Source organism: Callorhinus ursinus, unplaced genomic scaffold (genome assembly GCF_003265705.2).
Source record: "Callorhinus ursinus isolate GAN/ISIS: 27379988/994484 unplaced genomic scaffold, GSC_fseal_2.0 scaffold3, whole genome shotgun sequence".
NCBI lineage: Eukaryota > Metazoa > Chordata > Mammalia > Carnivora > Otariidae > Callorhinus > Callorhinus ursinus.
The window spans coordinates 23,778,497-23,792,438 of record NW_027397065.1 but is presented as its reverse complement, the minus strand read 5'-3'; the positions used below and the strand labels follow the sequence as shown (position 1 = coordinate 23,792,438).

At 35.0% G+C, this 13,942-nt stretch overlaps 1 protein-coding gene across 6 annotated transcripts in view; it reads right to left on the bottom strand.

The window, feature by feature from the left end:
• FER (FER tyrosine kinase) overlaps positions 1 to 13,942 on the bottom strand; it is a 457,408-nt gene that overhangs the window by 362,471 nt on the left and 80,995 nt on the right. For 5 of the 6 annotated variants that reach the window (XM_073888931.1, XM_025866872.2, XM_073888926.1 and 2 more), the window contains one exon: positions 1,366 to 1,539. In XM_073888931.1, the coding sequence (XP_073745032.1) occupies positions 1,366 to 1,539 (174 nt within the window). Of the gene's footprint in view, positions 1 to 1,365; positions 1,540 to 13,942 lie in introns of those variants that run through there. The other variant, XM_073888939.1, reaches the window with a different exon arrangement.

Here is a 13,942-nt window from a genome sequence, read left to right as displayed (position 1 = left end):
TTAATTATAAAAAGCAAGCATTTATCCTGTTTGTTGTTTATGAACTATACCTCAGGGTAGCCAAATAGTTGATGTAAGAAAACTTTTTATTGAAAAATTACAGTTAACAATCACATTAGGAATGATAGAAGTAAAATGCTGCCATTTTATAACCCCTACTAAAATAATGGATCTAAGCAGCAAACATCAGTTCTTTCTAAAACTACTGGTGAATGGCTGAAGGGAAACTTTATCAATAGGTTGATCAGTCTGGCAGCACTAGAACCTATTAGTCAAGTTTAACAGCACAAAAGATAAACAAGAAGACATTAGATAGCTCAAATATGAAGAAAACAGGAAGTCTATACCAGTATCTATGATATATTCTTGCCCCCCGAAAATAGCCAGAATTTTATCAAGCAGTTTACAGGAAAATTAAAGGATAAAGGAGTATGTGAAATCACATCAAAAGATGATAACAATAAAATCAAAAATTAAACAAATTCAATTCCATAGAGTAAATTACCCAGTTTCTTCCACAAATAAATGGCATTTTAAAAAGGTTGGGGGGAGGTACCTACAGATTAAAAGAAAATTATTCAAATGTAATGTGTGAGCCACATTTAGGTCATGATTCAAATGAACCAACTGTAAAAAACATTTAAATGACAATCATTTGAGCACAATCAGGATATTTAATAACCCTAAGGAATTACTGTTATTTTTAGGTGGGTTAATGATAATATGGTTAAGTTTTTTCAAAAGAGTATTTATTTCTAAATATACTAAAATATTTATGGATAAAATGATACCTGGAATTTTCTTTAAAATGATCCAGTGTATTAGAAAAGGTAGGTGAGTATAGATTTAAAAAAAAAAAATCTTGACTATGTGGGTGGATCAGTCAATAGGAGTTTGTTTTATTATTCTCTCTTCTTTTGTACATTCAAAATTTTTGTAATGAAAAACACTGTTTTTCATTACAAAAAGTTATCCGGAAGGGACAAACTCTCACTGTAAAGAAAATTTAAAAATATCTTAATTTACTTTGTCTATATTTTTTTATATGCATAGTAAAAATAAAAATAATAAAATCTAAAAGAGCTATTTCAATAAGTAAAAAATAAAAATTCTAAGTGATAAGAAAGCACTGTATCATAGTTTAATTGGCAGCATTCTTTTTCTTTCAGAGGAGTACATAAAGTAACAGTACATCTTATAATCAATTGTGTTTTATATTCAATAAGAATAAAATATTACTTATTAGAGACACCAAAACCTATTTCTCATCATAAAATGATGAACAATTTTTAAAGTCAAACAAGATAAAATATTTCAGTGAATTTAAAAATCACATTAACAAAATTCCAGAGTAGAAAGACTGACCTTGATCATCTCTGCTTCTATTTGCTGATGAACACCTATAAAACTTTTCTTCACCTGCTGCTTGTCTTTGATCATCATAGTGAGCCTGTGTAAGGGTCCAGAATTTAGGTCCTCTGCATGTGTCTTCATTATTCTACTAAGCTGTTCCGTCTGCTGAATCATAAGTAGCCAAGACTTTTTAAAAAATAAAGAAATAAAATTAGCATCTGTATTAAAGGTTTCCATTTTACTGTGCTTTAAGTATTCAGGAACATTAAGTATTTAGTTTTATACAAATTATGACATGAATATAAACATGCCAGGTTTCTGGCAATTGTACAACGAGCTATGAATGGTTCATATTTAATGTCTTCAAGTACAAATACTTTAAAAATTAGTAATCAGAGATTATGCAGTATTCTATGAAAGGGATTAAGCTCTTTGAGAGTCCACATTTGCAGTCATCATTTTACCACTTCTTGTCTGTTTGTCAATACATTGATATAATGCTTCTGCCTATACCATGCTACTGCCTCAGTAAGGTCACCATTTCCTAATGGTCAAAATGCTACAGAAATTTAACCATCTTTATTCTTAGCATTTGATCTGATCCTGCTGACTCACTTCTTCCTGAAACTCTTCTTTTTTGGTTTGCATGGCTTCTCATATGCCAACATACCAACTTGTCTTCTCCTCTTCCTAAAAATCCTTCTCAATCTTTGTACCTGCTTCTCTTTGCTGCTTATGTCTTAAATACTGGTAATCTCTGGATTCCTGTCTATTCTCATTTCTTAGTAAATACCATTAGCTCTCAATGGGTTTTCCAGCACATTTCTTTAAAGCAGAAACATGTAATGGTGGGTTTGGGACAAGTGGGCATATGAATACTGCTAGAAAAACAAGTCATTTGTTATTAGACATTCTAGTTTCTAGATACTAAAAAAAGTAACTGAGGAATACTCTTCACTATAGGTCTTCAAAATTCTATTCAGAAACAATTGTTGGAGATTTATCATGGTCAAGTAAGATCCACGTTAAAGATTAAAAAATAGACAAGGTATGATTTCAGATATTTACTGAAGATTGGAGTAATTTTTTATGCTATTACTTTTGATCTATGAATGAACAGAATTATTCTTCATTGTTAATGTTCCAATATAATCCTAAATTAAAACTGAATAAGCACCTAAACCAAAATAATAGCATAAAAGAAGCAAATTCTTAGTCATAGTCAGAACTCACCAGGGTCTAACTGGATAATCTGGTTTTTGATACACTAACATACATTTTTTTGAAAGTTAACCTTCGAGGACATTTGTTTAGGGAGAAAGGCCATTTGTAGCTATGAAAAGCTATTATGAACACTGAATAAAATGTGGCCTATGAATTCATCATATTTACTTTCAAATTCAAAAATCTAACTACTAATATGCTCTAGATACCACAAAGCAATTTAAAACTGATGTATCTCTTCCATTAAAATATAAAATTTAGGGGCACCTGGGTGGCTCAGTCATTAAGCATCTGCCTTAGGTTCAGGTCATGATCCCCAGGTCCTGGGATAGAGCCCCCACATCAGGCTCCCTGCTCGGCTGGGAGCCTGCTTCTCCATCCCCCTGTACCACCCCCACCCCACTCATTCTCTCTCTCAAATAAATAAATAAAATCTTCTAAAAATGAATTAATTAAAATATAAAATTTAACCAAGATGAAAACAGTGAAAAACAAAACTATACAATATGGATTAAAAACAAACTAAATGTCCTAATAACTCTTATAGCTTTGTCTTTTTCATTTTATATTTATATTTTATATATATATTTATATATCCCTCTAAAAAACACAACATTGGGAAAACATTCTATAGCATGTACAGAATGTTAAGGCTACCAAAAAAAGAAAAAAAAAATGAGAGGAACCAGTGTTTCATTACCTATCTTCAAAAAATAAATATTCTAAGTTCTTTGTAGCAAAAAATTTTTGAAATTCTATGTAAGAGTCTTTGCAGCCCAGGAGAGAAGCCTTCTTGGAAGCCAACATTAAAGATGACACAACTAAGTTGGCTTGCCTTCCTCCTTCCAGAAAGGCACATCTCATCCTGCCTAAGAGCCCTGTTTACTGTAGTCACTGTGGGAAGTCCAACCCTTCCAAGGTATATATCATGACCCCAATTATCAATCCTATAATGCCCTCAGTATTTCCTAATCTGACCCAGGATACTCTCTAGAGAATCCCATACCCTCAAAAACTCCTGCTCTATTATTAGAAAACTCCTTATACTTCTTATCAGGACTTTCCATTTATCTTCTAGCTTTTACAAAAACCCGGCTTTATCCCACTCCCAACATCCTAATACCACTAATAAATATTCCCTCTCTTCCTAAAAAGGTCTCTGTTCCTTTGAAACTGTCACCCTTCCCCAACAATCCATCAGGAAGTCTTTCTGATTCTCCATCCAAATCCACCCACTTCTTTCCATCTCCACTGCCAATCCTTTTGGAGGTTATGACTATCTCTGGTTTAGACTATTAGAACACCTGCAAATTGGTGTCCTCTCTTCTATTCATGCTCTTCTCCAACCCACTGCCCTTAAAGTAGCAAAAGAAAGTACAATTCTCTTGCATGAAACCCTACACTGCCTTTCCTTTACATTTGAAGAAAAATCCAAATTTCTTTCTAAGACCTATTTGTCTCAGATCATCTATCCTCTATCTATCCTTCCAGCTTCATGTTTTGCCATCCTCTACCCAGCTAAATAAATTCCAGAACCATTCTTGTTCTTTCAGTTTCCTGAATATTCACTCTTCCTGAAAGCTCATCTTCTCCTTCACATGGCAAGATCCATCTCTTCCTTTAGGAAGCAGCAAAATCTCATGTGGATCTAATCCTAGCTATTCTCTCTCAGCTCTTAAAACAACTATTAATCTGTATGTATACTTGTTGGGGTTTTTTCCTGTCGCCCCAACTAGAATGGAAGCTCCATGAAGGCAGTGCCATGTCTCTTTTCTCACTAATTTAGGTATTTACTGTGATGCCTTAAACAGCAGCTACTAAATATTCTTTGAAAGAAGAAAGGAAGGAAGGGAGGGAGGCGTAAATGCAAAATAAAACCATGAATTAAATATATGCCACTAAAAGACTTTTAATTGTTTGAAACTGGAATTAGATAGCATGGTAGCATTGCCAACTATGACAGGGAAGGAAAAATTAACAGGCCTATCTTCAACTGATAAAACAACAGAGGGATTAGAGCAGACATAATGCAATATGAAATACTGCCTAGAAGAAATGTATGAGTGGGCAAGAAAATATTTGGGTGGTATATAACTTGAATTAGATGGGTGGCTAGAATATTTGTTATAAAGAGAGAAGAGTAAAATGTTAACAGCTGCTTGTTAAAGAAACACAAAAGTAAAAATGTACTTCAACATTTGCAATAAAACTAGTATAGCACTTTGCAGATATGGCTCTTTGGTTATGGCACAGGAATGGTCAGGGCACAGATAAATTGTCTGTTGATCAGGATAATTTGTGGAAGATAATTCTTTGTAACCTAATAAACAAAATACTGTAGGCCATTGGCAGGCATTTGAATTGCTTTATTATACAGAATTCCGCTTAATGGTAATAATTCTGTTAATAATATTCCTCATAAGGGGATATTACCAGTAGTCAGTCACTGATGCTAAAAGCCAGATAAGAATTATTAAAAAATAAAAATATCTAAATTTAACTTTAGAAAAAATTAATCATAGGGAAAAAACAATAATACAATATGAAAACAAAACCACTGTGGTTAAGTTTATAAAACAATATAAATATCATAACTATTAAGACATGAGCTACAAAATGTGAATGCAATAATGTAATTATAAAAAAACTAGACAAAAATCCTAAAGGAAACTAACAAAAATCAGGAATGAGAATTTGGTAAGAAAAGTGTAATTGTGTCCATTTCCTAACTTTTCAAATAGAAGAGTCAATAGTCAGCTTTATTTCTAAAGTTTGTAAACAAAGAAATATAGACTTAAGTTTCAAAACTTAAACAGGAAGTGAATGTTTAGAAAAAAAACGTATAATACAGACCTTCTAAATTATCAAAAGTAATTTTTGAGGAAACTGTCCATTTAAAAAAAAGAAAAACAAAAGAAAAAAATTACTAACAATTAAAAATAAGTTGCAGAATAAAAATTATACTAAACACATCTGTTAAACATTATCCGTTAAACACCTATGAAAAGGAAAACATTATCAAATCAGAGGTGGGAAATTTCACTATAGGCAATAAATAAGTAACATCAGTAAAATAAAATAACATACAACAAAAAGACAAGTAAAAGGGGCGCCTGGGTGGCTCAGTCATTAAGCGTCTGCCTTCGGCTCAGGTCATGATCCCAGGGTCCTGGGATCGAGCCCCGCATCGGGCTCCCCGCTCAGCGGGGAGCCTGCTTCTCCCTCTCCCACTCCCCCTGCTTGTGTTCCCTCTCTCACTGTGTCTCTCTCGGTCAAATAAATAAAATCTTTAAAAAAAAAAAAAAAGACAAGTAAAAATCCCCCAGAAAAATGTGAACAATAAGATTCAGTAGTCATTATGTTCAAATGATTTAAAATTGAATTCTAGACACAAAATACAAAACAAATAAGGGCACATTATGATGTAAAAGAATATCGTTACAATGAGTACACAACTATCATGAATCTTTTCATTCCAGAAAAAAGTACATCAAAACACACAAAGCAAAACAGTGGAAAATGAAATGAGAAATCAAAAGTAGTTGGGAAAATTAAATCATCTCTACCTGTGGCAGATAAATGTAAAAAATAAGTAATACAGAATATCTGATTAAGTAATTTAATAATGAATATGTTTGATTTGTTGTCATATATAAAAAACTATATACTATAGGTATAAAAAATACCTATTTTTAAAGAATCTATGGAATATTTTTAAAAATTAGATAATACTGGGCTACAAAAAATTTTATAAATTTCTTCAAAATCAGAAAATAGTTCATACTAACTATACTGTCTAGCTTGTCTCTTACATGGAAAAAAATTAAGGAAAAAATAATCAACAGAATTTTTTAAGAAAAAAGTTAAATCATCCCTAAAAACAGCACAGGCTAAACAGTAGTGTTTTTTTAAACCTAATATAAGACCTAGAAAATAACAGTAAGTAATATACTATAAAAATCTATGATATAGAGCTCAATTTGCTGCAAGATTCACAGTCTTTACACTTCCATTTCTAAGTAAGAAAAAATAAAAATAAATTTATTAAACATTCAGTTTTAGAAGTTGGGAAAGGGAGAACAATGTAAAATCTAAGGAAACTACAAAGAGGAAACTGAAAAGAAAAAAATAAAAAGTATTTATTAATTAGTCAAAAATAAAAACAATCAGAGAAAAATAATGTTAATAACATTAAAAGGGAGAGCTGACAATAATGGGAAAAAAGAAAATAAAGAATCTGAAATTAAGTCTAGGAAATGAGAAACACCAGAGATTAAGACAAAATTATAAAATTTTTGAGAAAAAAATGTTTTTCTCCTATTAATCTGTCTTTCGTTAGTTTATTTTTTAAATATTTGTTATGTTTAATTGACATACAGTTGACATATTAGTTTCAGATATATAACATAGATATATAATATAGTAAGACATGCTCCCACAAGTGTAGTTTCCATCTGTCACCATACAAGGTTATCAATTACATTATTGACTATATTCCCTATGCTGTATTTTAAATCCCATGACTTACATATTTTATAACTAGAAGTTTGTACCTCTTAATTTCCTTCACATATTTTGCCCATCCTCCCTACCCCAAAACTTTTAAACATATTTCTCTAAATCAAATTCTCTCTATTGAAACAAAGAAATGAAGAAAAGAAATAAAGCAACCTACCTGGTGTAGGTTCTATTTCCCTAACTGAATCCTCACATTACCAGACAGCAAATTCAAAGAGACCAATAATCATGAACTACATGATTATCATGAACCAATTATCAAAATATCTCTAATAAGATACAAAGCTCAAAATGTTTTGCTAATGAATGCCAAACATTTATGAATTAAGTACCTTTGATACTACCTAAAATGTTTCTAAGAAATGACAATGAAAAAAGTTCCTAAAATCACCATGACACAGATATCAAAAAGTGGCAAAGATACTACAAAAATAAATTCTCTTATAAATGCCAGTGCAAAATCTTAAACAAAATATTAATAGGACAAAACAGTCCACTGAAAGAAAAATATCTCATAGCCAGTTTTGAGACATTTCAAAAATGCATACCTAATAGTCATATATAGAGGTATTCCCATAAGAGCCAAAGACAAATAAGGCCACTTAATGTCAACAATGTTATTTAACATTGTTTCCAAAATGCCTCTAACTGAGAGAATCTGAGTAAAAATATTTTAAAGAAAGATGCTCACCCATTTTAATAATAAAAAAAACACAAATTAAGCCATTGGAATTATTATTTTTCATGTATCAGGTTGACAAAATTAAATAAAACAATACATTCTATAGGTAAGAGTTTGGGGAAACAGATTCTCTAACACACTGTTAATGGAAAGGTGAATTATTGAAATATCAAGTGGGCAAACTTTATACCCAGAAATTTTACTTCTTGGAACTTATCTCACACATAAGATTTGTACAAGTATACAGATTGTATTTACAAGGACATTTATCACAGGTTTAATAGCAAAAAGAGTCCATCAATAAGAAATCAAAGAAATTAATTATAATGAAATGCAGCCATTAAAAATTAAGATAACTTCATGTGACATATATAGAGAAAGGCCAAGGCATATAATGAGGCTAAAATGTCAAACTGCAAAATAATTTATAGAGTACAATGATATTTCTATAAGATGAACAAACATCTTGTGTGGGCATGTGCATCAAAAAAAATACAGAGCATAAAAATAAAGATATATGTGAAACGTAGAAAAGATAACAATATTCTCTTTGTCTTCAAACCTGAATTGCTTCGTGAAAATTTAAATATTAGAACTAATCAAAACCAAAATGATTTATGTTCCATTTCAAATTGCATCCACAAGCTGTTCAAAATACACACACACTGTGACATAACACTACAATAGCACTTCCAAATATAGAGCCTACTAAAATATGAAACACCAGCATTGAATGTATCACTCCAAATTTAGTACAGATGCTTCCATGAAATTAAACCGCAGCTCTCATGCATAACAGGAAACATTCATCACACTAGGAGTCAAAATAATGTCCAAAGTAAAATAATATAGGGGTACCTGGCTGGCTCAGTCAGAAGAGCATATGACGCTTGGATCTCAGGGTCGTGAGTTCAGGCCCCACAGAGGTGTGGAGATTACTTAAATAAAAAAACGTTTTTAAAAAAAGTAAAATAATATAGCACAAGATGAGTTACTTTGTTAATCATTACTTGGTAGTGTGAGAAAACATAAAACAGTAACAATTAAAGATAAAAGAAAATACTAGGCAAGATGGCGGAGGAGTAGGAGACCTGGATTTCGTCTGGTCTCAGGAATTCAGCTGAATAGGGATCAAACCATTCTGAACACCTACGAACTCAACAGATCGAAGAAGAGAGTAGCAACAACTCTCTGAACAGAGAAGCGACCACTTACTAGAAGGTAGGACAAGCGGAGAAGTGGATCTGAGGCGATATTCGGGAGGATAAACGGCCGGGGAGGGGGCCTCTGTTGGCCGCCTCTGGCAAGTGATAGAGCCACGGAGCACAAAATTGGAAATTGTAGGAGTGGACTCCGCTGAGGGACATCGCTCCAGTGGCTAAGCGGGGGGTGGAAACCTTACAGGACAGTGTGGACTCAGGACCCTCGGGGTCACAGAAAGACCGGGGGTGCCTGAGTGCAGCAGAGCTCCCAGGTATCAGAGCAGGGAAGCCGGCTGCAGAGGCGGAGCCGAGGCGCGGGCTCTCAGCTCAGGGTTGCCATAAACTGTGATCTGCGGCCCAGTCGGGCCACTGCTCCTCCAGCAGGGACCCAACAAGCGGCAGAGCCGGGGAGACTCCCCTTCCTCCCCCGGGAGGAACGGCGCAGGACTGCACCGCAGGGATCTGCTGGGTTTGGAGACTCCACACGGGGTCGGTGCCAGAGATAGAAACGCTCGGTCACAGGCCAGGTGAGCACGGAGTGCGGCCAGAGACCAGGGAGACGGGAGCGATTGACTGCTTTTCTCTAGGGGCGCACTGAGGAGCGGGGCCCCGAGTTCTCAGCTCCTCCGGGCAGAGAGTGGGAGGCCACCATTTTCACTCTGGTCCTCCAAAGCTCTACCAAGAGCTTGCAGGGAACAAAAGTTCCTGAGAGCAAACCCGAGCAGCTTGCTTGACCCGGACCGACAAGGGGGGGGGCAATTCCGCCTCCGGCAAAGACATGTGGGAAGGACGGCAACAGGCCCCTCCCCCAGAAGATCAGCACGAACACCAGCCAGCCAAGACCAAGTTTACCGATCAAGGAGAACAGGAGAACTCCAGCGCTAGGGGAACACTGCACATAGAATTCATGGCTTTTTTACCATGATTCATTAGTTTTTCAAACTTAATTTTTTTAACTGCTTTTTTGTGGGATTTTTATTTTTTTCCCCTTTTTCAACCAACATCTTATCAATCCCTTTTTTAAAAAAACATTTTTTATTTTTCATTTTTAGAGTCATATTTTATCCCTTCATACTAGTTACCCTTATTTTTGGCATATATATATAAGTTCTTCTCTCTTTAAAATTTAGATATACAGTTTCTCCTAACAGATCAAAATATACCCTAAATCACTAGTGTATGACTTTGTTCTAGTCTCCTGCCTGATCACACTCTCTCCCATTTCTTTTTCTTTTCTTTTTTCTTTTTCTTAAATCTTCTTTCTTCTTTCAAACAACTTCTTATCAATTCCGTTTATAAAACCTTTTATAAGTTTCATCTTTACAGTCATCTTCCATCCCTTCATTGTATCAACCCTTATTTTGTACATATATGTCTTTCTTCCTTTAAAATTTTAGGAGGCACTTTCTTCTAACAGACCAAAATACACCCAAAATCTAGTGTGTGGCACTGATCTATGCACTAGCCTGATCATATTTGATCATATTCTGTTTTTTTTTTGTTTTGTTCTGTTTTTGTTTGTTTTTATCTTTTTCTTTTTCTTTTTATTCTTTCTTTTTTCTTTCTCTCCCTTTCTTTTACCCTGGTTTCAGGTCTTTTCTGATTTGTATAGAGTATATTTGCTGGGGACGTTGTTAATCTGTTAGCATTTTGTTCTCTCATTTATCTGTTTTCCTCTGGACAAAATGACAAGATGAAAAAAATCACCTCAGGAAAAAGAACAAGAGGTAGTACCGTCTGCCAGGGACCTACTCAATACTGATATTAGTACGATGTCGGACCTAGAGTTCAGAATCATGACTTTAAAGATACTAGCTGGGCTTGAAAAAAGCGTGGAAGTTATTAGAGAAACGCTTTCTGGAGAAATAAAAGAACTAAAATCTAACCAGGTCGAAATCAAAAAGGCTATTAATGAGGTGCAATAAAAAATGGGGGCACTAACTGCTAGGATAAATGAGGCAGAAGAGAGAATCAGCGATATAGAAGACCAAATGATGGAAAATAAAGAGGCTGAGAAAAAGAGAGATAAACACCTACAGGATCACGAGGGCAGAATTCGAGAGATAAATGATACGATAAGACGAAACAACATTAGAATAATTGGGATCCCAGAAGAAGAAGAAAGAGAGAGAGGGGCAGAAGGAATATTGGAGCAAATAATAGCAGAGAACTTCCCTAATGTGGGGAAGGAAACAGGCATCAAAATCCAGGAGGCAGAGAAACCCCTTTCAAAATCAATAAAAATAGGTCAACACCCCGACATCTAATAGTAAAACTTACGAGTCTCAGAGACAAAGAGAAAATCCTGAAAGCAGCTCGCAAGAAGAGATATGTAACCTACAATGGTAGAAACATTAGATTGGCAACAGAGCTATCCACAGAGACCTGGCAGGCCAGAAAGAACTGGCACGATATCTTTAGAGCACTAAACGAGAAAAATATGCAGCCAAGAATACTATATCCAGCAAGGCGGTCATTGAAAATAGAAGGAGAGGTAAAAAGCTTCCAGGACAAACAAAAACTAAAGGAATTTGCAAACACAAAACCAGTCCTAAAAGAAATATTGAAAGGGGTCCTCTAAGCAAAGAGAGAGCCTAAAAGCAGCATAGATCAGAAAGGAACCCAGACAATATACAGTCACAGTCACCTTACAGGCAATACAATGGCACTAAATTCATATCTTTCAATAGTTACCCTGAATGTAAATGGGCTAAATGCCCCAATGAAAAGACACAGGCTATCAGATTGGATTAAAAAATAAGACCCATCAATATGCTGTCTGCAAGAGACTCATTTTAGACCCAAAGACACCCCCAGATTGAAAGCGAGGGGGTGGAAAACCATTTACCATGCTAACGGACACCAAAAGAAAGCTGGGGTGGCAATTCTTATATCAGAAAAATTAGACTTTAAAACAAAGACTGTAGTAAGAGATGAAGAAGGACACTACATCTTACTTAAAGTGTCTATCCAACAAGAAGATCTAACAATTGTAAATATCTATGCCCCTAACATGGGAGCAGCCACTTTTATAAGGCAATTAATAACAAAAGAAAAGAAACACATTGACAACAATACAATAATAGTGGGGGACTTTAACACCCCCCTGACTGAAATGGACAGATCATCTAAGCAGAAGATCAACAAGGAAATAAAGACTTTAAATGACACACTGGACCAAATGGACTTCACAGACATATTCAGAACATTCCATCCCAAAGCAACGGAATACACATTCTTCCCTAGTGCCCATGGAACATTCTCCAGAATAGATCACATCCTAGGTCACAAGTCAGGTCTCAACCGATACCAAAAGATTGGGATTATTCCTTGCATATTTTCAGACCACACTGCTTTGAAACTAGAACTCAATCACAAGAGGAAAGTCGGAAAGAACTCAAATACATGGAGGCTAAAGCATCCTACTGAAGAATGAATGGGTCAACCAGGAAATTAAAGAAGAATTAAAAAAATTCATGGAAACCAATGAAAATGAAAACACAACTGTTCAAAATCTTTGGGATATAGCAAACGCAGTCCTGAGAGGAAAGTATATAGCAATACAAGCCTTTCTCAAGAAACAAGAAAGGTCTCAAATATACAACCTAACCCTACACCTAAAGGAGCTGGAGAAAGAACAGCAAAGAAAGCCTAAACCCAGCAGGAGCAGAGAAATCATAAAGATCAGAGCAGAAATCAATGAAATAGAAACCAAAAGAACAGTAGAACAGATCAACGAAACTAGGAGCTGGTTCTTTGAAAGAATTAACAAGATTGATAAACCCCTGGCCAGACTTATCAAAAAGAAAAGAGAAATGACCCAAATCAACAAAATCATGAATGAAAGAGGAGAGATCACAACCAACACCAAAGAAATACAAACAATTATAAGAACATATTATGAGCAACTCTATGCCAGCAAATTAAGATAACCTGGAAGAAATGGGTGCATTCCTAAAGATGTATCAAATACCAAAACTGAACCAGGAAGAAATAGAAAACCTGAACAGACCTATAACCACTAAGGAAATTGAAGCAGTCATCAAAAATCTCCCAACAAAGAAAAGCCCAGGGCCAGATGGCTTCCCAGCGGAATTCTATCAAACATTTAAAGAAGAATTAATACCTATTCTCCTGAAACTGTTCCAAAAAATAGAAATGGAAGGAAAACTTCCAAACTCATTTTACAAGGCCACCATTACCTTGATCCCAAAACCAGACAAAGACCCCATCAAAAAGGAGAATTACAGACCAATATCCTTGATGAACATGGATGCAAAAATTCTCACCAAAATACTAGTCAAGAGGATCCAACAGTACATTAAAAGGATTATTCACCATGATCAAGTAGGATTTATCCCTGGGCTGCAAGGTTGGTTCAACATCCACAAATCAATCAATGTGATACAATACATTAACAAAAGAAAGAACAAGAGTCATATGATCCTCTCAATAGATGCAGAAAAAGCATTTGACAAAGTACAGCATCCTTTCTTGATCAAAACTCTTCAGAGTATAGGGATAGAGGGTACATACCTCAAGATCATAAAAGCCATCTGTGAAAAACCTACAGAGTATAGGGATAGAGGGTATATACCTCAAGATCATAAAAGCCATCTGTGAAAAACCTACAGCGAAAAGCTGAGAGCTTTTCCCCTAAGGTCAGGAACGCGGCTGGGACGTCCACTATAACCACTGCTATTCAACATAGTATTAGAAGTCCTAGCCTCAGCAATCAGACAACAAAAAGAAATCAAAGGCATCCAAATCGGCAAAGAAGAAGTCAAACTCTCACTCTTTGCAGATGATATGATACTGTATGTGGAAAACCCAAAAGACTCCACCCCAAAACTGCTAGAACTCATACAGGAATTCAGTAAAGTAGCAGGATATAAAATCAATGCAAAGAAATCAGTGGCATTCCTATACACCAACAACAAGACAGAAGAAGGACAAATCAAAC